The sequence below is a fragment of the Perca flavescens genome, chromosome 4 (genome assembly GCF_004354835.1).
Source record: "Perca flavescens isolate YP-PL-M2 chromosome 4, PFLA_1.0, whole genome shotgun sequence".
NCBI classification, from domain to species: domain Eukaryota; kingdom Metazoa; phylum Chordata; class Actinopteri; order Perciformes; family Percidae; genus Perca; species Perca flavescens.
In genome coordinates, this window is record NC_041334.1 from 24627788 (window position 1) to 24654486 (window position 26699).

General features: G+C 40.9%; 3 protein-coding genes across 6 annotated transcripts; all 3 read right to left on the reverse strand.

The window, feature by feature from the left end:
• Window positions 1-2580: 2580 nt before the first annotated feature.
• LOC114553719 (transmembrane protein 82) lies at window positions 2581-5633 on the reverse strand. The gene is made up of 6 exons (XM_028575059.1): window positions 5630-5633; window positions 5319-5391; window positions 5044-5233; window positions 4467-4884; window positions 2919-3103; window positions 2581-2759 (listed from the first exon to the last, which is right to left on the reverse strand). Exons 1-6 carry the CDS (start codon window positions 5631-5633, stop codon window positions 2679-2681), a joined length of 951 nt encoding a protein of 316 aa, XP_028430860.1. The 3' UTR covers window positions 2581-2678.
• Window positions 5634-5962: 329 nt separating this feature from the next.
• Window positions 5963-12695, reverse strand: slc25a34 (solute carrier family 25 member 34). 2 transcript variants are annotated; one of them, XM_028575296.1, is made up of 6 exons: window positions 12576-12695; window positions 11403-12127; window positions 9001-9066; window positions 7849-8001; window positions 7604-7738; window positions 5963-7480 (listed from the first exon to the last, which is right to left on the reverse strand). In XM_028575296.1, the coding sequence occupies exons 2-6, from the start codon at window positions 11883-11885 to the stop codon at window positions 7292-7294; spliced, it is 1026 nt and encodes a 341-aa protein (XP_028431097.1). In that variant the 5' UTR covers window positions 11886-12127; window positions 12576-12695; the 3' UTR covers window positions 5963-7291. The 2 variants fall into 2 exon arrangements, with proteins under 2 accessions (XP_028431097.1, XP_028431098.1); XM_028575297.1 differs by lacking the exon at window positions 12576-12695 and adding an exon at window positions 12485-12567.
• Window positions 12696-16209: 3514 nt separating this feature from the next.
• fbxo42 (F-box protein 42) lies at window positions 16210-24759 on the reverse strand. Of its 3 annotated transcripts, none has more exons than XM_028575274.1 (10): window positions 24538-24759; window positions 23312-23533; window positions 21359-21475; window positions 20231-20365; window positions 19431-19584; window positions 19185-19295; window positions 18552-18648; window positions 18245-18301; window positions 18012-18128; window positions 16210-17896 (listed from the first exon to the last, which is right to left on the reverse strand). In XM_028575274.1, the coding sequence occupies exons 2-10, from the start codon at window positions 23481-23483 to the stop codon at window positions 16838-16840; spliced, it is 2019 nt and encodes a 672-aa protein (XP_028431075.1). In that variant the 5' UTR covers window positions 23484-23533; window positions 24538-24759; the 3' UTR covers window positions 16210-16837. The 3 variants fall into 3 exon arrangements, with proteins under 3 accessions (XP_028431075.1, XP_028431072.1, XP_028431073.1); XM_028575271.1 differs by having other exon boundaries at window positions 23312-23591; XM_028575272.1 differs by lacking the exon at window positions 24538-24759 and adding an exon at window positions 24311-24453 and having other exon boundaries at window positions 23312-23591.
• Window positions 24760-26699: the final 1940 nt, after the last annotated feature.

Here is a 26699-nt window from a genome sequence, read left to right on the forward strand (position 1 = left end):
TAAGCAATATCAGGTCTGCTGAGCCACAAATATTGTGGTTAGTTTCCAGAGCCAAACTTTTTAAGGTCTACTCCCCTGCTGCAGTCAAAAGGCAGGATGGAGAGAGTAACTAAGTGTTGAATAAAACTGATCAATGTGGGTCAGTGTGAAAGAAGAGTGAGGCATGGCTGTGTGAGAGAGGGTTAACAAGACGGAGATGAGGAGAGTGATGGGGGTCTCTGTTGTTCCAGCTCTGTGGAAAGGAATGCTGTAGTGATGTCACGATTGCATGAGGGAGCATGCCTACTGATGACACAATCCCTCCCCAAACACCCAAAATCCTCATTAAACCCTCTGAACCTCTTCACTGGTTCTACAGAATGACTTTTCAATTCACTCACCAACATCGCAATATCATTTTTTACTTTAATTCTCAGTTTTTATGTTCTTAAGTGAGCAGGAAAACAATGGAACTACGTAGAATGAAGGGAAAGGAACAGGAAGAAACACAGTAGATAGCAAAAACAATGACAAATGCATGTTCACAAATACAGTTGATTTTGATTTCTTAACTGCAAACATCTGCAGGGGTGGAAAAACTTCTCAGGGATAAATACTGTTCCTTTCACCAAATACCTCAAGTAGGAGTAGGATTAGACTGCTTTAGGAGTACTTCAGCTGAAGTTGGGGGAAATGTGAGAGACAGAGGCTGAGATATTCTGACTTTTTAGTCCCTAGTATGGGTTTAGCTCCAAAAAAACTGAATCCTACACTTCCCATAATGCAACTGGATAATGTCTTTTATAATGGTGTGTTTCAGTTGAACTGGGAAGTCGGAATTTCCAAGTTCCCAGTCGAAAATGTCAACTCAAACACACCCTGAAGTTGGATTTCTGACTCGGAAAGTCGGAAGAACCTCAGCAACCGACATCACAATCCAACATGGCTTCTCGGAGCATCAACAGTTGTGAAAGCTGTATGAATATACTGTTTATTAGCACTTCTGTCTTATTTGTGTCTCATTAATCAGTCGTACGCACAGTACTGTCTATCTTATATCTATAGATATGTCGCAACAATGTTTGTATGTGCTACGTACAGCATAATGCATTGTTATCAACTGATATTGCTAACAATGGCTAACCTGGCTAGAGTCCCCCCAGCCAGTCAACTCGGGTGTGACGTCATTCGGCTTCAGACGTTCGAAAACTCTACACCTCCAGTTTGTAATGTAGGCTTTTTGTTAAAACAATTTAAATCTCAAGCACAAGCTGAGATACCCCTAATGACATCACTATGACATCATAATTTTTTTCAAACTTTACAAAGCTCCATCTAAAGTCACAGGATTACATCATTTATAATAGATCAACCCATTCTCACTCCGAACTCGTAAAATACGGACTTTTGAGCAGTGGCTGTCAGCGTCCGAAATGACCCAAAAAGCGCCCTTCAGCGTGTGTATAGAACGCACCAGGGAGAGTAGCAGCTACACTGCGTTTGAAGATGACGTAGCGCTAAGAGCGACTACGGTAGCAAGTAGTATGAAAGCCCGAAATCCGCATAGGGAGGTTGGTTGGGGTGGTGGATGGGTCAAACAACACAGGACAGCAGGGATCGTGTCCCGTGTGTCACGTTTCCTAAACCCAACCGTCCCGTTCTTCTTTTCCTAAACCCAACCGTCCTGTTGTTGTCCCACGTGTCATGGAAACGTAAGCCCACCCACGACCTAACTGTGTCAAAAGTGACGCCAATAGTCCCGACCAAGCGCAGTTAGATAAAGCGCGTTTAGATAAGACACTAAAGGAGACTTTTAACGTCTATAACAACGGCAAACTTGAAATGCAACGATGCATCTGTAACTTATTATCTTATTGTAAATTAATGAGCAAAATATTTATTGCAACTATATGAGCTCCCGGTAACGCTTACTCAGTAATTTACAGTGGGTAATACAGCATTGTAAAGAAAAGATCTTTACGACAGGTGTGGTAAAAACACTACCGCTTTTGTCCAAAGCGGCCACTAGAATTGACATACTGAAATTTACATATAGCCACTTTAATTATTGTCAATTGGCCACTGGTACGGAGCCCCCCAGCTGCTCTCTCTGTTCTCTGTTATTGCTGGTATTAATGCATTTTGAGTGTTATTCATGAAGGAAGTGTTTGCCAAAGAATACCTCTTCAAAAATGTGTAGCTGTTGTATAGCAAAAGTAGAATTAATGTGTAAACAGTGCATAAAAGCATCTCAATTACAGCAATGTATAATTAAATACTTTATGCCATTGAAGATTGTTTTTATATATTTTAAAATGCATTTTTTGACAAGCTTTCATTCTCTCCTGGTGGGGGTCTGTTTACACTGTGTACCTTTTTATCAGCTCTCTGCTCATCTGTATTCTACTCATCATGACTTTATTAAATTGGGCTTGGTATAATTATGCTGTGTTACTACAAAAAAACATAATCTCCAATACAATATATTTTATAAAACGCTTGACAATCCCTTTTCATCTTTTGTCTTCTATTACATGAAGCATCGAAACATACTCCTCATTCTTTCCTTCTGTTTAAAAAAAATAAAGCCCAAAATGTATGTCAACAAGTGTGGCCACAATAATCCTTTTATTGTTTTATCATCACATCTTGACATTTGAGGTAGTCTCTGGTATTTGACGTAGATTTTGGGTTCAACATCAGCGGTCAGCTGAGGATGTTTTCATTGTTTTGTAACTGGAGCGCTGTTCATATTTTCTCAAGCTTGTGTCTTCTTCTTCCTAAAATGAAGCATGACAATTAAATGTAATTTTCACATATCTCAACATTACTAACAAGTAACAGTTTTATACTAAATACAAAAATAGTCATGTTGTAGAAATTGCAGCTTAAATGCAATTGTCATATCACTGTGAGTGGAATAGATGATTCACACAGACCTTTATCGCGGCTTCCAGCAGGTCCCGAGAGGGCAGCAGGCAGACTGCTTCGCCAGGGAAAGTGATGAGGACATTGAGGACATCAGACCAGTCGCCCACCGTCAGCATGAGCAACAGTAAAGCTCCCATTCGCAGCAAGACAGTGTGCAGCAGGACATCTTTGCCAGGCTGCTGCTGCTGATTATCTTTGCAAAATGAAAAACAAAAAGTGACCCAGTAATGCTAAAAGATGCGCCGCTGCAGGACTCAGCAAACATGGGGCGAACGCTCTTATTGGGTGAGCTAGAGGCCATCCCTATTGTTCCCATTCTTAGGTGCATCACCTATGGCCTGCTTTTTATTTTTAGTGTTAGTGTTACCACACAGCATTCCAGGATAGGAGAAAAATGTGCTTGTGGTTTATTGGCATTTCTTTAAACCAATCACAATCGTCATGGGCGGCGCTAAGGACCAGGAAAAGCCATGGTGCCACTGCAAAATAGCCTTGGGAAGGAACTTGTTTTGGTATAACGTGTACGTTTAAAAGTTGTTTAAGTCGTGCAACAGAAAACTCAGATTGACCCTGCAGAGATCTGAGGAGCAGTTAACCATAGTCCTCATAAATCCACCGAAGTTTAGAACGACAACGCAAAGAAAGAGGAAGGTAACCGGACGTCCGGCTGAAAAGAGTGAAATCCGGTGGATATTTTGTATTTTTCAAATTGGTAATTAAAATGTATTTGATTACGTTTTGAGTGAAGTATTGTATTTCACTATATTATAAATCCCATTGTTACTGAGTAAAAAAAAAAAAAAAAAAACTTTGACAAGTGAAAACCGAAAGGAAGAAAAAAATCGCGCCCGGAACCACTACAGTGACAAACATGTGATCAGCATCTAGGCTGCCTACCAGGCGCCAGGTCTTTCTGTAGGAGATTGAGAACGAGATGGAGGTGGATTAGGCGAGCGATGGCAATTCAGAGACTGTTTCAGTAGAAATGCTAGCTGAAACATTGAATTCTGCTGCCCAAAACGACGAAAATCCTTGGCCACGTTGGCCGATAGTATCATCATGCAATGTCAGATGTGCCTGCCAAAGATGATTCAGTAACTCCACATCTAATCTGCGGAAGCATGTTTTGGTAAGTATTTGTGCATTGGTACTTCAAATAAAGTTTTCATGACTACTAGCAAATTGCGAATTAGCAAAACAACATGTTTCGTGGCATTGCTAATTTTTGTCTAGCACTAGCAACCCGTAGGACAACATATGTAGGACACTGGCTAAATCCCCCTGCCCCGTTTTACAGTTTCTTTTAATGTTACTATGTAACGTTTACTTAAAGTACATTTTAAATGAACTACTTATTACTTTTACTTGAGTAATTTTTCAGATAGGTAATTTCACTTGTACTTGAGTAATATTTCATCAAAGTATTGGTACTTTTACTTGAGTACAATATTTTAGTACTTTTTCCACCTCTGTATATGGGTGATCAAACTAGTTATTCAGGTTATCTAATCTCATTTAAAAAGGACCATTTCATTCCCCAAATAGTTGACAATCACCTTGAATGTAGACCACCAACATGGTGTAGCAGAGTGTCAGTGGAATCCAAAACTTTAGAGCATCCTTCTGGGACAGGAATTGGTCATAAATCGTACTGGTGTAAGCCACAGTTGCTAGAGCAAAGGCCAAGACAACCGCTCTTTGCAGTGAAGCCAGTATGGTGTGTCCAGAGGCCAGGAGGGTGATGCACTTCCCACAGTAACGCTCTCTGCTATGTAGTGGATAAAGTCTGGCCACATGGCTCCACAGATTGTGGCCAACACTTGCCAGTGCCCAGCTGAGAGCAGCTGCCAGAAACAAGCTGAGGGAGCTGTGTGGAGCCCCCTTATGGAGGAAGTCAAGAGTACAGCTGAGGGCGCAACCCAGGGGAAACTGGCACTGGATCAGGAGTAGGTCTAAGCCTCTGCCATTGGCATCCTGGGTTCAGACAGATTGAAGGATGTGTGGATAAAAATAGGTCAGGTCAGTGTTCGAAAGATCTATACGTTTAACACTGAAAGTATACCCACTTTCAGTATAGACGTAAAACAAGTCTAAATCAATGTGCTATCTGCTATTGATTGATGAGAAACTCACCAGTCCTGCTGATGCCCAGACAGAAACAGCTCTGAGAGAAAACTCCAGCACTATCAGAGAGGAAACCCTCGAGTTTACCAGAGACAGGAGGACCGTCAGGGTCCAGAACTGGAGAGCTGTTGTCCAGTTCCCTCTCAGAATTCCAAGTGAGGATGTCCTCAGTTTGCTTTCAATTTCAGTCTCGGAATCACTGTGTGAAGGGGAAAATAGAAAATGAAAAAGACTGCGTATAAAATAACGATATATTTTCTCCTCTTTTTATAGAATAAACTCACCTGCATGTTTGAATGAAATGGTAAACTCTCATCAAATTGTACAGCACTGATATTCCACATGCACCCACAAGACCTTTGAAGCACAAATAACACAGCCAAAAAAAAACAAGTATGTAAAGAAACAGTTTCTAAGAATATAGATTTTTTTTTTCTTGCCATGAAGAACTCACCTTTAAAAAAACAATCTGTTGGGTTTAAATCAAAAGACGTCCATTCAGAAGTTCCCAGGATGCAGGAGAAGGAAAAAAACATTGTTTTCCTTGTAATATCTCAGGGACACATACAAAAAAAAAGGTGCTATGATCTCTCACTCATGCTATTTCAATTTAAGAACCTGATCAGAAACTACAAGTCAGTTAATGCTGAATTACTGTGAGCCAAACGGTCACGTTGCCTTTATTTTCTCCTGGTCTGTGTGAGCTCCATGTTTAAGGTCCAAAGGTCAAATGTGATTGGAGTGTGGTTGTCAGTCTAATCATTTCCTGATGAAAGAGGCTGAAAGTCCTCTAAAAAAATGATTAGGCTTACAGACACCTTTTAACTGGCTCTAAATAAAATCACACTTTGCTTACAATGCGTCTAGATCACCATCATGTATTTCAAAGATGTAGCACTTGTGTCCAAGAGGATACAAAACACATGTATTAAATGCTTTTTATACAAAAAATGATTTATTATCCACTGCTGTTCAAAAATAGTTCACATTTCTGTACATAAAAACCTTAGATCAATATGTCAGTAAATTATGTTTTAAGGTGTGAAAAATCACAGCTGCCACACAGGGCTACAAACATGGAATACAGAGTTTCCGTTTTAATAATCCAGACTTCTTCATCTCCTCTGCATCTGCGTGTGGTGGCATCCATTGATATGGCTGCAAGCCACTTGGATCTTACTTTGCTCATTTCAGCTTTGCTGCGAGAGGACATATGAAAGCCCAAGACATTGCTTGTAAATTGATCAATTGAGGTATTAAAGGTAAAACCTGATAGTTAAACAGCATTTTCATGCATTTGGGAAATTTGATAGGAACTCCTGATATTGAAATTAGATCATGTGCAACATGTGCCCATCTTCATTAAGTGCTTTAATGCTCATCAATCTGCTTTGCTTGAGACAGAGGGAGTCTCTTAATTGTTCTAAATACGCATATTCACTTTCTGACAGAGAGTTAGATGAGACGATCAAACACTAATGTTTTTACAGTAAACACGAAGCTACAGCCAGCGGCTAGTTAGCCTAGCTTAGCACAAAAACTGGAAACAGGGAAACAGTTAGCCTGGCTCTGTCCAAAAGTACAAAAATATGGTGCCACCTCATTGTGTTTATTTATCTTGATTTTTTATGTTTGAATTGTGATAGATTTGCTATTTTATATTTGTTTGTTTGTTATTTTATATTTTACAATTTAAACTGAAATTTGTCTGTTATTTAAACTGAGAGCTGCTAAACTGTGTTTTGTTGTTGTGAAACAATGACAATAAAGATCTATTCTAAAATCCACCTACCATACCTATACAGCCCACTAAAAACATTGTGAAAACGACAATTTTCCGTTTTATGGACGGGAGTTATGTTATGTTTCTTGGCCTTTAGCAGTTGACAGCGGAGCCTCCAGGAAGTTACTGTCATGATTAACTCCTGTAAAGCGACAAACATTTTTACACTTACAATTTTTCAACTTTTTTTTAAACTTTGTGTTAATTAGTGAGTTTCAGAGGTGCTGCTATTTGGATTTGATTACAGTTGGACAGATCCAGGCTAGTCATTTCTCCTGTTTCCAGTATTTATGCTAAACTAGGTGCTGGTTGTAGCTTCATATTTACTGTACAGACATGAGAGGGGTATCAATCTTCTTATCTAACGTTCTGCTAGAAAACGAATAAGCGCACACTTTGAATTCAGCGTTTCCTTAATTGGTGGACAACTTCAATAGTTGTGATTGAGTCCAGTCAATCATGCACAGGGATGTTTTAGCTCCTTCCCTGGTTCTGGTTGTTCTTCACCGTCTGTTGCCTCATCAGATCCCAGAACAGCATGCTGAGCACTGTGTGTGGGGCCAAGCGCACAAAGACAGGGCCCATGCCTTTATACAACCCCAGCAGGCCCTCAGCTTGGCACACCTTCAGCAAACAATCAGAAAATCCATGGTACAGACGCCCCTAAAAAAAGGACACATAAGGAAAACAGTAAGTCTTACTACGTATTTACAGTAGCTACAACACTTCTTACAAGAGTTTTTTGTGCCATTACTGAGAGCAAGAACAGATGTCACTCAAACTCACTTTACGAAACTCATCCACTGGCTGGTTGTAGAGCCGGGTACTAATGACGTCAAATGGTGTCATGCTGATCGCCACAGCGACTCCACTGATCATGGCGGCTATCAAAGCCGTAAGACAGCTGTTTGGACTAAACCACTGCAAGGAAAGAAAGGCACTGATTATTGACTGAGGTTTGACTTTTGACTGACAGCGTGACGGCAACTGTTCCATGTGCGGAAAAAATGTCAGCTGTTTATCCCATCTACCTGGGAATGTGACACCCAGTCCTTGGCCGAGGTGAATGTTGCCAGTTGAGCAGCTGATCCCACCATGACTCGAGGCACGGCCCCGTTCACACCCCTCCAAAGACCAATTAAACCGTCTCTTCTGTAGATGGTAACAAAGGCGTCAGACACCCCCTGAAATGGAAGAAAGCAAAGGCATTGGTGTGTTGGGAGTAGCAGCTAATGGTACAAAGTATGTTTTCTATCATGTGTTTGTCCGATATCTTAACACTGCGTGAGCACAACCGGTCCTTGCGGTCCTCAAATCAGCTGGTTTTAGAAGTCCCAAGGTCAAAGTATAAACGGTGGGGTGATTGGGCTTTTGCAGTTGCTGCCCCGTGACTCTGGAACAAGTTACCCCCTGAAATTCAGACGACTACAGATGTAGCACTTTTTAGGTCTAGACTTAAAACTTATCTGTTTAGAAAGGCTTTTAATACATAGTAGTGGTGTGACAATTTCCCTCTCCTATTTCTATGTAACCTTTTCTGATTTTATTGTTTCTATATGTCATTCTTTTTTGTATGATATGTTATATGATGTGTGTTTTAGTCTTGGTTTCTGATGTGAAGCACTTTGGATACCTGTTGGTGACTGTAAAGTGCTATATAAATAAATGTTGATTGATTGATGTGTTGGTAGTATATAGGGATACAACTGTATTTCTGATGGATAGGGTTACCAGCGCAAAGTAGTCTGCTTGTAACAGTTATTATGATTAAACTACCAAACAGTATAATTAGTACTTAGAGTTTGCTCTGCCTTGCTGCTTATATTTTATCAGTAGTGACAAAATCAATAAAAACATATATAAAATAATAGTATAAATATAATATAATAAAGTATATAATAATAAATAAAAAAAGAATAAAACACTTCACGCTGCGTAATGAGAGCTTTTACTTTTGATACTTTTTCTGGTTATACTGTACATACTTTTACTTTGAATTTCGAATGAATGACTTGCTTGAAGTATGTTCACTCCGTGGTATTGCTACTCAAGTAAAAGATCTAAGTCCATCACTGCTTTTACTTAAATAAAGCATCAGAATACATATTTACTATGACCTAATTCCAGATAAAACTACTTCTAAAAGTTATTAGCGCGTCTTACTTTGAACATGTCCGTCTTACCAGATGGTTATGCTGGTGGCCTACTGCTATGGCTTCCACAGTCTGAGCCTGCAGGTGGGTCTTCACCTATAGAGAGAAAATGCAGCACACAAGGTTTAATGTGCATTCAACCTGCACTAGATACTGTGCCAAAAGTTAATCTAAGTACAGACAAAACCAGACTTGTTGTTACTAAGTGGGATAATGTCTGAGCCAGAAGCCAGGATGAGTTATAAAACAATGACAGGTAACTCTGCTAATGTTGACCAGGTATGAGTCACATTACACAAACTTGTTACCAGGAACTACCAGGTCTTAAGAAATTCCTCAGTGATTCATTTGCACCAAACCTTAAGGATCAAACAGCAGCGAGAGCATGCACAAAGACAAGAAGCTTCTCTAGGCAATCTCATACTGAGTGACAATAAAATAACCTTCAGCAAATCTTCCTTCACTCACACTGCCAACAGTACAGTACAGTAAACAGCAAGGAGCCACAAGATACTGTATATTTTTGGCAACAGTGGGTAGGTTGAAGTAAAGTTCAGGGTATTTTTAGTGACCTAGATATAGACAAACACGGTTATATGGTTTTAAATGCATTGACTGACAGCTGAGGCAGAAAAACAACAACACTACTCCTGGCATATAAAAAGGGACATGTAGAGGACATTAATACTTTCAATTAAATATTGTAATATGTCTGTCTATCTGTCTGTAACCAATGTGTATTGTCCCAAACAGGACTCTCTTGAGAATGAGATTACCTGTATAAATAAAAGGTTAAATAAAATAAGATTAAAAAATAAATAAATTGTGCTTTAAATCAAGAGGCCGTGACATTTGAGACAGGTGTGAATGTCAAAACATGAGTCTCGTCTAGCGGTTGTTTGCGACCTGGATGTGGACAGGTTGGAGGGCAGGTGGATAATGAAAATATGTATTACTCATCCATGTGGGATGTGGTTAAGACAGCTTAAGATCATTGTTTTATCTTGTGTTCTTTCTAAACTAGATGCCATCAAATTAGACGTCATCGGTGACTCACCTGACTCTACCACACCCATCCATGTAATGTCACTTTGCGTGCTGAATAAAAGTAGTCTTTGAAACTGAGCTGGTTCACTGTCCTGCTTCTGATTGTGATGAATTACAATACGGTTATTCGGGCCAAATGTCACGTTTAAATTTAAGTTTTCCATTAGAAGTGTGACACTCACCCCCCCTCCCATTTATTTCACACAGTCTTTTTCCCTTTAAACTCCCTTTAGTAACTTTCCTGTTTATATTTCCCTTTAGTCACGCTAAAGAGTTCTTGTTAAAGGATAGGTTGACATTTTTTATCTTCAAACAATGTGGACAACACCATATGTACATTGAATAAATTATTGGTCGCTGTAATGTTTCCACCTGTCCATACTGGTCGTGAAAAGATCCCTTCTAAGGCGATTTAAAAACACAAATCAAGTTAGCATATTCCATATTTACAGTCTTTTTTACAGCAACCAAAAACTAGTTTTATGAACATACGGATAAGTGAGTGTGTGAGTGAATGTGAACTGTAGAAACATACTTTAAATGTCCGCTGCTGACGGCTGACAGATATGAATGAACTATGAACACCTCTTACTTTACAATGTTGCACAAGCTTTGTAGTGTGTAAATTAACAATGTAATCTAAGGATTCAATAGTGCCTGTCGCCAATCTGTTTACAAAGCCAACATATGTATTATGTTTCTGCAGATACACACACACACCATGTGCAAACATGGTCCAATTTCTGGTCATAGATGATGACCAGTGTGTTGCCGTTATTCAAACAGTGTGGTCTGTTAGTGTTATTCTGAAACCTTTTGCATAATACATCTGAAGCTTGCCACAGAATACAATTACCCATATCATCTTTCTCTTGTCTTCTTTATGTCAGCTGTTTGGCTGTTAATTATTAACTTTCTTTGGTTTTATTTAACGTGTGTGTGAGGCAACATTCTGCTCAAACAGTTACATTAATACATCCTGAATGTAAGAATAGATTATGACACAAAACACAGTTGTGACTGTGATCTTTTTGACATATACAGTAACTGGCACCTACCTACATCTACTGATTTAATCAAAAAAAACCTATAGAGCTGACCTATAATGACCAATACAGGCTAAGAACCCACACACACATATACATATATATTATTAGATTTGCTCTTTTCATGCCAAATACTGTGCATCTTTACCTCTTCAGGCCTCTAAAAATGAAACTTTAAAAAGTCTGAAGAGGGTAAAAATCACTTCAAATGAACTGCTCACATAAATGTACCCTGTAATGAAGGCTCACAAGCAAAACAATATGGGGAGCCACTGTGATAAAGTTTTTTTTTTTTTTTTTTTTTTTTTTTTTAAAAAGGAGAAACTTTGGTAAACCTACCAGGTAGGCAGGAGAGGCAATCAAGGCACCCAGCGCCCCGACCCCTGCCCCTGACAGCAGACTCCCCCCGTGGAACGAGGTGATACCCAGAGCTTCACAGTAGGAGTAGGAGCCCAGCCTCACACCGTTCATCACACCCTGGTAAATCAGCCCGACTGAGAGCCCCTTCTGCAGGCCCCGGAGCCCGTCTGTGCGGCCTACCACCCAGAGGGCCTGCAGAACTCCACGATAGTGTCTCTGGTAGGACCCCCGTGCACGCAGCTCTCCCTGAAGCTGCAGACGGGTCTTTACAACCTCCAGGGGATTGGTGAACACACAGGCCGCACAGCAGGAAAGAGCGCCCATGGCAAAGTCCAGAGGAGGCCAGACAGCTGCAGGGGGAGGTGAGGAGCCGAGGACGACGCCAGTGGATGCCATCCTGGAAGGCTGGGCACCAAACGCAGACTCTTCTGGTGAAGTCTTCAACAGCTGAGCACTGGTCATCCCTGAGGAGTGTTTGTTAGTCCTTGTGATGACTTGTCCCCCTTGTGTCAGTTTGTTAGGGAACAAGAAGAGTGTGTTGTACTTGGTACAGAACAGTGAAGTCAGAAACAAATGCTATCAGCTGTTGTGCTAACTTATCTAATATCTTTTTGTCATGTTTTTCCTCTGACACTGCAGGTCAATGCGCCTCTTTGGTGTCCTTCTGCAGTGATTTTCTGTCAGTCTGTTCAAAGAGGCACCATCTGCAAGAGAATGTATAAATTTTCAAGTAAACAACTTTTAAAAAAGGTGTGTTCACAAAGACTCAGCCATACATTTGAGGTCAGAGGGTGTTTGTGAGTCAAGAGAAAGAGTGTCCTCTTGGAATGGAAACATTCAGGTTTTAGCTCACATAATAAGACATTAAAAACCAAACCTGCTGTTTAACTCTCTAAACGTGCAGCATGTTAAACACTACACATGAAAAAACACAGATAGAACACCTTTAAGAGTAGACAATCACACACACAAGATCATCTGGCACTAATAAGTCACACACCACCCAAGTCACGTTCATTCAAACCAACATGCAACTACATAAACAAGCACAGTACAAGTACCAGAGGCAAACACACAAAAAGAAAACTCCTCTCATGGGCCTTTTGAAAAGTTAGAAAATCTATCTTGTGGTTACTTCATTCATAAACTCACACTGTTTGGTGATCATGTGCAGCTCCATTTTTCCTCTCTTGCCCATCATTGTAAACATGTGCCCTCAGCACATTCATTGTCAAAGTCTCCTCCCATTGACTCTTACCAGAGCCAATACAGTTTGAGTCCTCTCTATCACATCGACATATGCCCGATTCTGCACCAATCAAATGGCTCTAAACTCTAAACTGCCCCCAGCTCTGGTCCTATAGGAGCTGTCTGGGTAAAAGGTTATTGTTGGTCAAAGAGGGGGGTGGAGTGTCTGAGGGAAAGGAGAGCAAAGATACAAATGCTGACTAAGAACGGTGTTTTAACAAGGTTAATCTGCTGAAGATAGTGTTAATAATCTCAGAAAGAAAACAAACAAACCTGAGCTCTGTTTTAACTTCTGCACCCTGATTAAATTAATTATGTTCTCATAGGAACGACTGTTTTAGAGACATTTTAAAAATACATATAAATTAAACAGGGAAAAACTATTTGGTAGATCGGTTAAAAATCTGTTGTGTAATGTGGTAGCTATAAATTAGATTTGGAAAAATTGATGCTACTTGCATCTATGTGGCCTTTTCTTTATGTGCTGTATGCAAAAGGGCCACTAGAGGGAGATATTCTACAGCTCTTCAAAGTACAAACCCTTAGACATGACTCCCAATGCCTCTTAAAGGTGCACTATGAGTTCCTGCATGGTTTCAGCGCGACTTCATTTTTGTCTCAAATCGTAGGCATCTCTCGTTGATCTGCTAGTTGCCCCATGAATACACTGTGAAAAAGCCCGGTCTCGGGAGACAACCCGGGTCGTAAACGTCAAACTAACACTAGAGGCACAGGCTGTGCACCAAAATACAACAAACCACTCCAGTCAATCACCGACAAGATGGTTGGGGGAGGGGGAGGGGGAGGGGGTTAGTGACAGTAAAGCCCGAGACACACTGAGCCGATAATCAGCCATCAGACAGTCTGGCGAGGTCAGTAACTCGAGTCTGTTCGGTGTGTTCCGTGCGGTTGTCCGTCAGAGGAAACCAGACCCATGTTCGTCCAATCAGCTGCCGGTTTTCATTTATGGGTGACAATACAGATTAGTGCCACCTGCTGTTATGGAGACGTATTACGTCTCATCGCTTTGGTGTGTTCCAAGGCACTTTTTTGACCAACTCAGGGAGACTGATCAGTCCAACTGCCTTTTCTGCCAAGGGTCGGCCATCTGGTCAGTGTGTCTGGGCCTTAAGTGAGTTAGTCATGACAGTTACGGAAACATGGGGGGAGGGGCGAGCTTGCTCTGTTTTGTTTGGAATTTACTTGGAACGTCAACAGAAGTGACCATGCAGGAACTCATAGTGCACCTTTAATGAATCAATCAAATGCAACAATAAGAGTTAATTCTTGATATTCAAAACAACAGCGTACAAAACCAATCCCACTACCAGGGTCTATATGAAGGAATTCAGGAGCTCTTGATAGTTTTACACAATCTTCCTCAGCAGATGGAGTTGTTGAGCACTTGGAAGACTCCTTATGGAGGCAAGGAAGAGCAGCAAAGCTGCGGGGACGCTCCGACATTTCTGGCTCTATTGACGCCAAACTTCGGGAACTTCATCTCCAGACTATCTTCCACAAATGTCCCATCCAGATTTTTGATATATCAAAAATTGAGCCCACAGTGCATTAAAAACTTTTACTTCATACAGTAGTGTAAACAAATACTGTAATTTCTTGAAAACTAAATCTATGATGTATGGAAAAACATTTTGAGGTCACTGTAGATTTAGTGTGCAACATTTCAGAATTATCTCAAAAGGTGAATTTCTTGCTGTATCCGGTCAGCAAAACTCCGAACACATCTTCCTTTTTTAAGAATGACTTCAGTGCTTAACTCCAAGTCTTACAGAGTCACGGCTAAAGCCGATTCCAAAGACCGCTGTTCGACAGCAGCAGCAGCAGCCATCTTCTTTTGTTTTCAAGTAGCAGGGAATTCACTCTGCCTTCCTTATGTTAAGCCGGCCCACCGACTCTATACACGATGTGATTGGCCTGACCAGAATTTGTTTTTTCCAGTTCGCAAGCCAACGGAGAGTTGCTAGACTGACCCTGGCTTTAAATTACATTTGCTGCCGCTAAAGGGCGTCTAGATTTCTAGGCTAGCAAATCGTATCCTCATCTACGCCATTGCAGTCATTGCAAAATAGAGCATCTTTAAACATCAATTTGTCATTAAAGGTCCCATGACATGGTGCTCTTTGGATGCTTTTATATAGACCTCAGTGGTCCCCTAATACTGTATCTGAAGTCGCTTTCCCGAAATTCAGCCTTGGTGCAGAATTACAGCCACATCTTGCTCCTTATGAGGTCATAAGGAGAAGATTCCGGATCAGGCCATCTGAGCTTTCATTTTCTCAAAGGCAGAGCAGGATACCCAGGGCTCGGTTTACACCTACCGCCATTTCTAGCCACTGGGGGATCATAGGCAGGCTGGGGGAACGCATATTAATGTTAAAAAGTGAAATTTTCATGCCATGGGACCTTTAATTGATCTTTGTGAAAATAAATCAAAGGCATCTCTATGTTGTCTAAACAAAGTGCACAAATTCTCAGAATTTCCAAGTGAGTAGTAGTTTTAAATTCTGCATTTATGCAGTCCTGCCCATTGTCCACTTTTTGTGATGTCATGAAACCAGTTGTGTCATCACCCAGATAATAGCTCTCTGAGATCAGCAACTGCCTACAGCGACAAAAGTTCTGAGTTTGAACCCCTGGTGTTGCAAGATAATCATACTATATCTAATCAGGCATTGTGCTGTGGACAACTGCCCTGCATGTTTTAGATGTGTGTCTCCATCAACACCTGATTCAACTTAACGTTCAGTTCCCATTAAGTAAAGTCATGTTATTAAGTCACCCTAGGTTGACTTAATAAAATAAATTACAGGCATCTCTATGTTGTCTAGACGAAGTACACAAATTCTCAGAATGTTATAGTGATTAATTTTTGACCATTTAAAATTCTGCATTTTCATGCAGTATTGCACACACCTTCCCTGCATGTTTTAGATGCGTTTCTGCTTTAACACACCTGTCTGAAATGATCAGCTCATTAGTTTGTGTCCTAGGTTAACATAGCATACTCTGGCATTATGCTGTGGGGAATGGAGACTCATATAATCAGATTTTAATTTAAGAAGCTCCTTGAGTATACTCAACGTGATGAGCAGGAATGTCTCGGTTTGGCACTTCTGCTGACAGAAGCCTCGTGTATTTGCCATTTTTCTCCTCTTCCTCTTCTCCATCCCCCGCATTTTCCTGGTCTGGAGGACCATTTTTAAATCAATATTGGAAACCTGGGATCGCTATAAATATAAAAATAAAATGACTATGGCCTTTCTTTGCTTCCATACCTCTAACCCACATTGGTTTTAGCATTGAAATTAAAAGTTCATGCTCAGAAAAAAATTGACATTTGAATATCTCGACAATGACAACTCTGCAAACTCCATCTACTGAGGAAGATCGCACGTCTTTGAAAGCTGCAGAACAGCTACTAAGGGAATATGGACCTTATGGTGAGATCTTTTTGTCAACAAATGCAGAAAAGTTTTATAGAGCACAGACACAGCAGGAGTATTCAGACTGTGACAGAGCAGACATGGAGGCCTTTATTGTTTAACTATGTTTATAGTACAGTGCCACATCTCTCACCCTCCATGGCCCCCGACACACATTAGTCAACACCTTTTAACCACCACCACCACGCGCACACGCACACTGTTTTTAATGTAAACATTATAGGCTTAAAGAGTGATACAAAAAGCAAGGTAGTCGTCAACCGTTTCTGTGTCCTTTCTTCCAGAGATCCTCTTTCAAGAGTTAACAGGAGGACGACACAAAAACAAAAGCATTATTGTTTGGTTGATCATCTTTTGGGGAACAACAAAAAATGTCCTGTTCTCTCTAATCCCTGCAGGCACAAGCACGCACACGCACGCACGCACGCACGCACGCACGCACGCACGCGCGCGCGCGCACACACACACACACAGTCAGGATTTTCATTGAACCAAATGTTTTTATCAAAGTGTAGTTAAAGTGTTTTATTTTGAATGCTTGCAGTAGGCAGAAGAGAATAGTGAATTTATGAAGTGGAACACCTAACAATGCTTAGGTTCTTTTCCCATAATTCTCTTTATAGGAAAAAGGCCTTGTGTGTCAATTCCCTTGTGTGGTCACAGGGTGGAGCGTCAGTCTTCCAAATCACACCTGGAGCTGCATTACCTTTTAGCTCGTACAAAGTACAAGGCGTTTGTTTTAGGGTAGTACTTCACATTCTGTTTCTTGTCCATGAGGCCCCCAAATATGATGAGCTCTCCCCTTCCCTGTACCACGGTGTGAAGGCTGGTCTCAGGAGGCCCTGTAACTGCAGCGGGAGTCCCGTTCCCATAAACTCTCCAGGACACCACCCCAGCAGACTTGGCCCTGGACACATCCAACACGTACATCTGCATGGGCTTGCAGTTGAGAGACTGGTAAAGAGGTTTCCCTACGTTCAGGCTTTGGGGTGGGTGGTGGCCAAGACGCCGTGCAATAGGTGGGATAGCATGTCCATCAGCTCCAGCAGCCTGCGGAGGGCTGGAGGATGATGACGGAGGGGTTCCAGGTGGACCCGCTCCTCCTCCACCACTTCCTCCTCCAGGAGAAGCCCCCTGTGTCTGAAGGGAAGACGATGACGATGAAGACGGTAAAGATGAGGAAGATTTGTTTTTCACTGCCTCCAGACTTCGTCGTAAGGCAGCAGGGGACACGGCACCTGGGGGAGTGTGTGGGGAGCCTGCAGGAGGTGTATGCAGGCCGTTGGTGCAGGGCACCTCATGGTGGTGAGCGGCAGATGGGGGAGACTCCCAGCCATAGTCTGTGGAGGCAAGTGGGAGAGGGCGAGAGGAAGGAGATGCAGCCTGGGCTGGGCTGGTCCTTGGTGAAGGGGAGGATCCATTTAATAACGGGGGAAGTGGAGGAAGAGGTGGGCTGTCTGGGCCTTGTGAAGGAGACGGCTGTTGGGATGAGGATGGGCTCCCTTCTCTGGCACCTCCTCTAGCTGAAGGCCGAGGTCTCAGCGTGCCCCACCGGCCGTTTACACACGGAGCCTCCTCAACAGCTCCCAGGACAACACCGGCGGCCCCACTCCGAACAGGAGACTGAGAGCGCAGGGAAGGCGGTTCGGGACCCAGAGGGGCAGGCGTGGCACTTATGGGGGAGGGCCGAGAGTTAAGACTTGGGCTGAGAGGTGCACGGCCAGATGGAGCCTGTGAGAAAACCACCACACACTGGCCCACCTTGAGGAAAATGAACAAGATGAGGGGGAAGAAAAAAAAAAGGCATATTAGTGATCAATCTGATGATTAGGCACAGACATTCAGGATAGGACTGACAGCTCAGACAGACACTTACTCTACAAGCTGGGTGACACCACAGCTCCGGGGCCCCATGGTCCTCGTTCTCCACCTGCAGCTGCTGCCACCTCCATGGTGGTGTATCCATGTGGAGGAGCCAGGCATCTTTAAGGAGCTTTAACACACAAAACAACAAGATCAGTCAAAATTGTAGTCACATGGAACATTTGCTACGATATACAGATATGTTGTTCTGATACTAGAGTGAAGTTAAAAAAGAAAAAGACTTACTGCATTAGGGCCGCCACAGCCTCCCAAGATTAGCAACGTCTGATCGTCAATCACAATCTAATAAAAAACATTTAAAAGGGTATCATTTAAATTTTATATGAAAAACCCAACCACTTGAAAAGTGCATGGAGAGGGGAAAGCTGTACTAAAAAGGGTCAAAACTCTTAACACTTCATTTATGTAATAACTTAATTGTCAGATCTAGGGAGGAACCTTATTAAAAAAGTTGAAATGACCAGAAATACTATTCAAGATTGTCAAAAACAAAAGAAATGGAAGATTTCCTTAAACATTGATGCCTTCTTACTTGTGATTGACCTCCTCTCGGGTGGGGCAATGGTCCAGATATGGGTGGTTTAGACCAGGACCACTGCTCCAGATCCAGAACCCAGACTTCATTACTCCTGATCAGAACCATCAGAGGGAACGACAACATGGTGAGATGTGACAGCCAAAGATTTTATTCACTATTCACTTTAAATACAGTCCAGTTAACAAAGTTTAAAGACTTAAAGCTGAAATGTTTAAGGTTTTACATTAAAATATCATTACATCAATTTATATGGTGGAGTATGTTTGGGGACTCGCTTTTTAGAAATGTTGATTTATTTGTCAAATTAAACTGGTCTAGGTCTTCCAACAGTCCGTCTACACAGGCTCTAACAGCTCCTGTTTCACTTGTTTTTTTCCCCCGTTTTACCTGCATAACTACAGCGATTGTAAACGATTTACTTAGGGGATGTAAATCACATTCTCACAATCAGCGGACACCTGACGAGTCAATAACATGTTTACTGTCTATGAACAATGAGGTGAAACACCTTAGCAAACATGTTCCGTCTTATCTGTAATTTTAATGTACAAAAAGTTACAGATTTCACCTTTAATTTGTGCAGCTCAGTTTTGTATAATGTAATATAATAAAGTAATACGTTCATACATTTGCCGTGCTCCTAGTGATCCCCCAAACACCACCATGGTGTTTCCAATCACAGAGGAAGAGTGGCCAGCCATAGGGGGAGGTCCATGTGTTGTCACTATACAATTCCACCTGAGATAATAGAAGAAAAAGTGAATCATAAAAAAGGGAGAAAAATAATTATGAAGAAAAGTTAAACTGTACAAAGTTTGTCCATCACTTGTCACAACTACATCCTTTAATTCCCAGTACTGAAGTCTCTCTCACCAGTTTTTTGAAGGCGAGTAGGTGTGGATTTCATCAAAAAACCTTTCTGGTTGGTGCAGTGGATATGGGCTGGGGCGTGTCCATCCCCCAAACAGCACCAACAGATCTTTGTGCATTACTAGAGTCGCCCCAGCTTTAGGAGATGGATAAGAGCCTGGAAAAGAAAAGAGCAAATATATTCACATTTTAGCTAAATAAGCATAATGTTATATGTATGAATTAAATCAAAAATTCAATAAAAATATAGCCAAAAAATATATATATATATACACATTAGTGGAGAAAAAAAAATGTATTTGACCAATTACATTTAACTTAACTCTTACTTAGTGCCTTAAGTTAACATGGCTGAACAGAAAAGGAAAATATGGCACACAGTAAGACTATGTAATTTTTTTTCATGATGCAGTAGGCCTAATCTCTCACAGTAAATGGTAAATTACAAAAGTCTACCTCTTAATCCTTAACATGCAATTTCATAAAAGGCACAATAAGCTCCAACGTTCACAGCAATATAATGCAAATGCACTAGTAAAATAATTTTACTACAATCTCATTTCATCAGTGCTTCTTTGTTTTTATTACCACCTCCTCAAATACTGTGTACTCAGCTGCTGCTGCTGAGCATCTGACTACTACATTTACGTAATGTGGTTTGCCCTCCCACAGTTCCCCTTACATAAGCCCCACGTGCAGTCTTTTTTTTTTTTTTTTTTTTTTTTAACCAGAGCTACATATAGTAAAAAGAGCCCAAATTTCTGTTTCCTGTTGGCCTTTACTGCTTTATAACCTACTCGTACCTGAGGCTAAGGGTCGGATCCACTCCTTGCTGTTGAGGTCAAGTCTCCACAGATCATTGAAGGCAGCATTACAGCTACTCTGAGTGCAACCCCCAAACACATACATGGACTGGTTTGAGTCATAATAACATGCACCTGCAACCGAGAAAAAAAAAAAAACAATTACCAGAGTAAACAGAGCAAACAGTGAGCCTTTTAGATAGTTTTTCGTTGTGTGTCTTGAACTGTAAAATCAGTGCCCTGCCTTTCTAATAAAATGGTAAATGGAAGACATGTACATATCTTTGTAAATAGTTGTTTACAGTGCAGTTGCATTGACAGATTAATTAAATTTAAAATATAATCATTCTTCTAAATTGCACAGTTAAGCTTGTCATTCAGTAAAATGGTGTATCATTCTACATAGAAATCCAGCTAAGTGGCCTTTGATGTGAATTACTCTATAGCATTTGACACTGGACATGGGAACAATACAATGTTTATCATAAATCAGTGTTTTTATATGCTACACACTGGACTCATAATCTAATCCAAGGGTCTTCAACGTTTTTCAGCCAAGGATGACGGCTCAGGGACCCCCTACTACATATATTGTATATAATTAGATAGCATATAAAACTGGGCCTACAATAACTTGTAGGGCAACCTACCTAAAGCCTTTATACATACCTTTTTAGTGCATAAAATAATATAAGCCATTTAAGTAATAATTGTTGGCATGATTTTTATAAATAATGTTTTAATGTTAAACATACATGTGGAACAGTGAAACTTTAGGATTAACTATCTGTGGATGGCTACCTTAGTGACTACATTACCTACAGGCCAGTAAGCCTACCATCAATTATTTTTCTTCACAAATAGGCTGATTTATATTTGCTAATATGTAAAGACATTTTAATTTTTGAAAAAACTTTCAAAAAATGAACTGTGAGGACCCCCTAGGAGAAGAGTTCTGATGTAATCCACAGCTCAGAATTCACTGAAAAATGTTCAAATGTTAGATGCATAACCAGAAGTTCTGTATTTTTGACTTATGGTTTAAAAAAAAAAAAAAAAAAAAAAAAAGTGTATACATTACGTGCGACTCATTTTGACATTAAGTGTTGTAAAGCAGAATATACTGACTGTGTGAGAAGCGCTGGGTGATTGGGGTTCCTGGATATGGGTATGTGCGACTTTCCCACTGGATATTTCCCTCCTGGACAGCTCTCAAGAAACCGTGGTAGCACTGATAAGCAACACCTAGTTCAGATAAAATATTAGTAAGCAACATGAACACAAAAATGGTTTAAGTTGACGAAGAGTGAATTTAAAATGAGTATTACTTTTTTTAAACGTGACATCTCAGGTGTTTAAACTAAGATTTTACTGCTCTGCTCATAGTGTTATGCCCACTCTGACCCACTGTAAAGTTAACCAGTCTACCTTATGATTCACTTTTATACAAGACTATGTAAATACAGTGGGGGAAATAAGTATTTGACCCCTTGCTGATTTTGCAGGTTTGCCCACTTACAAAGAATGCAAAAATCTACAATTTTAATCATATGTACATTCTAACAGTGAAAGACAGAATCCCAAAGAAAATTCCAGAAAATCACATCATATGAATTTATTAAAATTGATAACCATCTGATGAGGAAAAACAAGTATTTGACCCCCTGGACAAACACCATGTTAATATTTTGTAGAAAAGCCATTATTGGCCAGCACAGATGTCAAACGGTTTTTATAGTTGGTGACAAGGTTTGTGCACATTTCGGCAGGGATGTTGGCCCACTCCTCCCTGCAGACAGCCTCCAAATCATTCAGGTTCGAGGTTGTCGCCTGGCAACTCAAATTTTAAGCTCCCTCCAAAGATTTTCAATCGGATTCAGGTCTGGAGACTGGCTAGGCCACTCCAGAACCTTGATGTGCTTCTTCTTCAGCCACTCTTTTGTTGCTTTGGCGGTGTGCTTAGGGTCGTTGTTGTGCTGAAACACCCATCCTCGACCCATCTTCAGCTCTCTCACTGAGGGAAGGAGATGTCGGTCCAGAATTCCACGATACATGGCCCCGTCCATCCTCCCCTCAATACGATGGAGTTGTCCCGTCCCCTTGGCTGAAAAGCACCCCCAAAGCATGATGTTGCCACCACCATGCTTGACGGTGGGGATGGTGTTCTTTGGGTTGTACTCGGTGTTCTTTGCCCTCCAAACACGACGAGTTGAGTTGAGGCCAAAAAGTTCTATTTTGGTCTCATCTGACCACATCACCTTCTTCCAGCCTCTTCTGAGTCGTCCAGGTGGTGAATGGCGAACTTCATGCAGGCCTGTACATGTTTCTTCTTGAGCAGGGGACCTTTGCGTGCGCTGCAGGATTTCAATCCATGACGGCGTAGTGTGTTACCAACCGTTTCTTTTGTAACTGTGGTCCCAGCTGCCTTCAGTTGATTTATCAGTTCCCCCCTTGTGGTTTTGGGATGATTCCTCACCGTTCGCATGATCAGGGACACCCCACGAGGCAAGATCTTGTGTGGAGGCCCAGACCGAGGAGGTTGGCGGTGGTGTGGTGCTCTTCCATTTCCTGATAACTGCACCGACAGTTGATCTTTTCTCTCCAAGTTGCTTTCCGATTTCTCTTGTAGCCCATCCCAGCCTTGTGCAGATCAACAATCTTGTCCCTGATGTCCGTAGAAAGCTCTTTGGTCTTGCCCATGGTAGTGATGTTGGATGCTGGTTGTTTGGGTGTTCACAGGTGTCTTTTATACAGGTAACGAGGTGAGGCAGGTATATTTGATGTAGATAATTGGTTCGGATTGGGGCTGTGTCTTAAAGAAAGACTAACTGGCTTGTAGGAGCCAGAATACTTGCTGTTTGTCCAGGGGGTCAAATACTTGTTTTTCCTCATCAGATGGTTATCAATTTTAATAAATTCATATGATGTGATTTTCTGGAATTTTCTTTGGGATTCTGTCTTTCACTGTTAGAATGTACATATGATTAAAATTGTAGATTTTTGCATTCTTTGTAAGTGGGCAAACCTGCAAAATCAGCAAGGGGTAAAATACTTATTTCCCCCACTGTATGAGAGGCATACCTTTAATGAGGCGATACCACTGCTTACATACAAGTGCAGCAGTCTTGTGCTCCTGGTACGGTGAGAGGAAGGACAGAATATATTCAAGAACTTCCTCTGGCAACTCCACCATTGTTCTCCCTCCTCCTTTGGCACTACTGTCCATGTTCCCTTCTTGTCGGCAAGACCCCATGTTTGCCTCTTCTTCCTCGGTTATCCCAGTAGGGTCTGCACCGTCATCCTCTGTATCCATGGCAACAAAACATCCATCCTCATTATCCGGGGAGCAGGACATTATTGTCTGTTGAGACATGGGTAGACATGCTAGTGATGGAGCTATGTTCAGGAGCACGTTTGCCATCAGCTACACTGTAACATCTGTTAAAATTCGCCATTTATTCTAGTTGACTCATCCATTTCACACCTGCCTTATAACTTATTTTTTGAATTTCTGCAACTAATATTTGAATTTGGTCATACCCCCAATAAACAATGACACAGCAAAGCTATACCCACCAAACATTTTAGTGGTATTTAGTACTCATCAGTCCTAACAGTTAATTGTCTCACCCATTGTCTGAAACGGGGGGTGCCCGTTCTTTAGACTAAGCAGCTGGCCTGGCCCCTTCATATAGCACGTCCACCCCTTGTATCGTTCATGTAACTAACGTTAGCCATCGCATAACAAATGAAATATTGGATAGCTAACCCTAAACACCGCCTAACGTTAAAGCTAACCACCTGGGAAAATACATGAAACGTGTGTTATGTCATACGGCTAAACGAGGAACGGCGAATGCTACAAAACACCGGCGTGTACATGTTATTGGATTTAACGTTTGATCCTTCGACAACATATGATTGCACTGGCTAACGCTAGCTAACTGATCATGAGCATCCAAGCTAACGGTAGCGAGCACTAATGAATATTTAGCTAACGGTACATAGCAACAGCGTACGCCTTTTCTTCAAACGTCAACGACAAATAGATTTGCTTGATAAAATGTGGTATCCGCATACTTCTTAAGTAAGACACGGCAACATTTCAGGGCAGCATTCTCGGCTGACGATACACCCAACTAACTAACTAACGTTAGCTAGCGGTTATCTTCAGTCTTCTGCTGATAACCTAGCTAGCTATGCTAACGTTAGCTCGAGAATTCATCAACTAGCTCATCTAGCTAGATAGCTAATGTCAGATAAAGGTTGTCAATTTCACTCCTTAACTGTTGCAGCATTATTCATACCGTTGTTGTAGACGTTGAGGGCTCTGAGTGTGCCTTTCCTCTTCTTACCCCCGGTATCAACTCCGGAGGTTCCTCTGCAGCCTCCAAACAGTCGTCATCTTCCGCGAACAGCGTCCTCCGCAGCACAGCGACGCTGTAGCAGCCGCTGACTTTCTGTGGTATATGGTGGTACCCACGTACCAGGGCGGGACGCGTTATTATGGACCTCTGTAACAAAACACTGCGCCCCCAGCTGCTGTGGGCAAATGTGTTGCTCAGGGGAAAGTTGGAATTTTAAAATGTAGCAAATTAACATAATACCATAATATAATCAATTATAATTGTTGTATTAGGAAATCAATCAGTAAATGAGGATTGGTGATACCAATGACACTGATAGAACAGAAACTGGAAACATTGAAATTACTTGTCAAAACACCATTTGTGCATAAGCCCATTTCGGTAGTAAATCATGACTGCTGATAATGTAAGTGGATTTTTTTTATTAAGATTTCATTAATACCTAAAAGAAAGAAATAAAATCTCCAGGATTTTGGACATGGACATGCCTCCTCCACTTTCATCTGACCTTGATTTAAAAAATAAAAATGTAAACAGTTTTCATAATTGGTTTGTTACAAGAAGTACATCTCATATAGATCTGTGCACCTTGGAATGAAATGTCTGTATTTAGTCTACCTGTTTTTGGTGGGTTATACGGCTAAGATGTATATTTATTACTGCTGTAAGTTCGTACTCCATTCATAGTTTCTCCCATACTTTTTTTCATGCAATGTACCAAGTTGTTGAAATATAAAAATGTTTAATGTACCCTGCATGTATAACTGGTTTCTTTGCTGTTGCATAATGAACAAAATTCTTCTAATTTCTACACTGAAAATGTTGTAAATAATGTATAAAAGTGTAAACACAAACACCATACAAATAATTAAATAATAATTAACCTAATACAATAAATTACTTACAATTAAATATAGTGTCAGAAATCATGTTTTATTATGTAGGCAGAGACATTAACAATATTGGACACACTATGTCATTCATATGAACCCAAAACAGACTTAGACAATTTAGTTTTTACTTAGACCTGTAGTTTCAATCCAACATGCCCCACTCCTTTGTTTAGAAAAAGGTACAAGGAGCACCTTGCACCGTGCGTGTGTTAACAGGTGTTGCACGTCTAAACATGGTTTGCACATGGAGAGCTGCCTACTCTGTCTGTACACAAAAAATAACAAACAATACTGCTGCTATTTTGACATTTGTGAGGTAGGCAAAGTGTTACATGTGCAGTGTTTTGTGGCCACTAGCTGTGTTTGAGGTTGTACATTTTACAAAAGGATTTTTCTTTAACAGTTCACTTGTATTAGTAGAAAAAGCACAGGTGCGAATAACATTACCTATGGTTCTATCTAGAGATGGCCCGATACCATTTTTTGCTTCCCGATACCGATTCCGATACCTGAACTTGCGTATCGGCCGATACCGAGTACCGATCCGATACCAGTGTGTCATATATTTTATTATGTTTTAACAGCTGTATACTACTATCCCTGTATGGATGTGATATTATTTCTATCTTTGCTGTCGGTCTGGCTCAGGTTAAACTCTTTGTGAAACATGAACAAACACAGAACTTTCTTTTATTTTCCAGTTTGACAGTCAGTTATAACGGAAAAAGAACCTAAATAAACTACTTTAACGTAGATTTTCTTTAGGGCTTCATTACGTGGTATCGGATCGTTGCATAAACTCCAGTACTTCCCAATACCGATACCGATACCAGCGTTTAAGGCAGTATCGGAGTCAATACCGATACTGGTATCGGTATCGGAACATCTCTAGTTCTATCAAGTGCTAACCATGACAGTGTGACAGCAAGCGAGCATGAACAATAACAGGATCCTGACACTGAAGCAGCTAAAAAAAAATTCATCATTAATTAATTGTATGCTTTTCCTACTGTGACATGTCAAAATGTCTGCTATTGGAAAGGTCTATTTAGGCCTGCAAAATGTAAGAGTTGTGACCACTCTGGTGCTCAATACTTTGAAGAGTTTCATTTGTAGGCTATCCTCTTTCCTCCAGGACTTTCGTCCTGGTTATTTTTGTAAGGGCAGGATAAAATAATAACAATAGTTTTAATAATAATAATAATAATA

What these genes read in the sequence shown, in the direction of transcription:
- LOC114553719 (XM_028575059.1), bottom strand. An exon ending in CATTTCATTCAAACATGCAG is followed by an intron (nt 5,234 to 5,318) that starts GTGAGTTTATTC and finishes CCCTTCACACAG; the next exon opens with TGATTCCGAGACTGAAATTG. An exon ending in TGCTGGAAGCCGCGATAAAG is followed by an intron (nt 2,760 to 2,918) that starts GTCTGTGTGAAT and finishes GCTTCATTTTAG; the next exon opens with GAAGAAGAAGACACAAGCTT.
- slc25a34 (XM_028575296.1), bottom strand. Translation starts at nt 11,885, where the DNA reads ATGACCAGTGCTCAGCTGTTGAAGACTTCACCAGAAGAGTCTGCGTTT. An exon ending in GCCACCAGCATAACCATCTG is followed by an intron (nt 8,002 to 9,000) that starts GTAAGACGGACA and finishes CTTCCATTTCAG; the next exon opens with GGGGTGTCTGACGCCTTTGT. An exon ending in ACTGGGTGTCACATTCCCAG is followed by an intron (nt 7,739 to 7,848) that starts GTAGATGGGATA and finishes CTTTCCTTGCAG; the next exon opens with TGGTTTAGTCCAAACAGCTG.
- fbxo42 (XM_028575271.1), bottom strand. Translation starts at nt 23,585, where the DNA reads ATGTCCTGCTCCCCGGATAATGAGGATGGATGTTTTGTTGCCATGGAT. An exon ending in GTGGTATCGCCTCATTAAAG is followed by an intron (nt 21,476 to 23,311) that starts GTATGCCTCTCA and finishes TATCTGAACTAG; the next exon opens with GTGTTGCTTATCAGTGCTAC. An exon ending in GGTGTCACCCAGCTTGTAGA is followed by an intron (nt 17,897 to 18,011) that starts GTAAGTGTCTGT and finishes ATTTTCCTCAAG; the next exon opens with GTGGGCCAGTGTGTGGTGGT.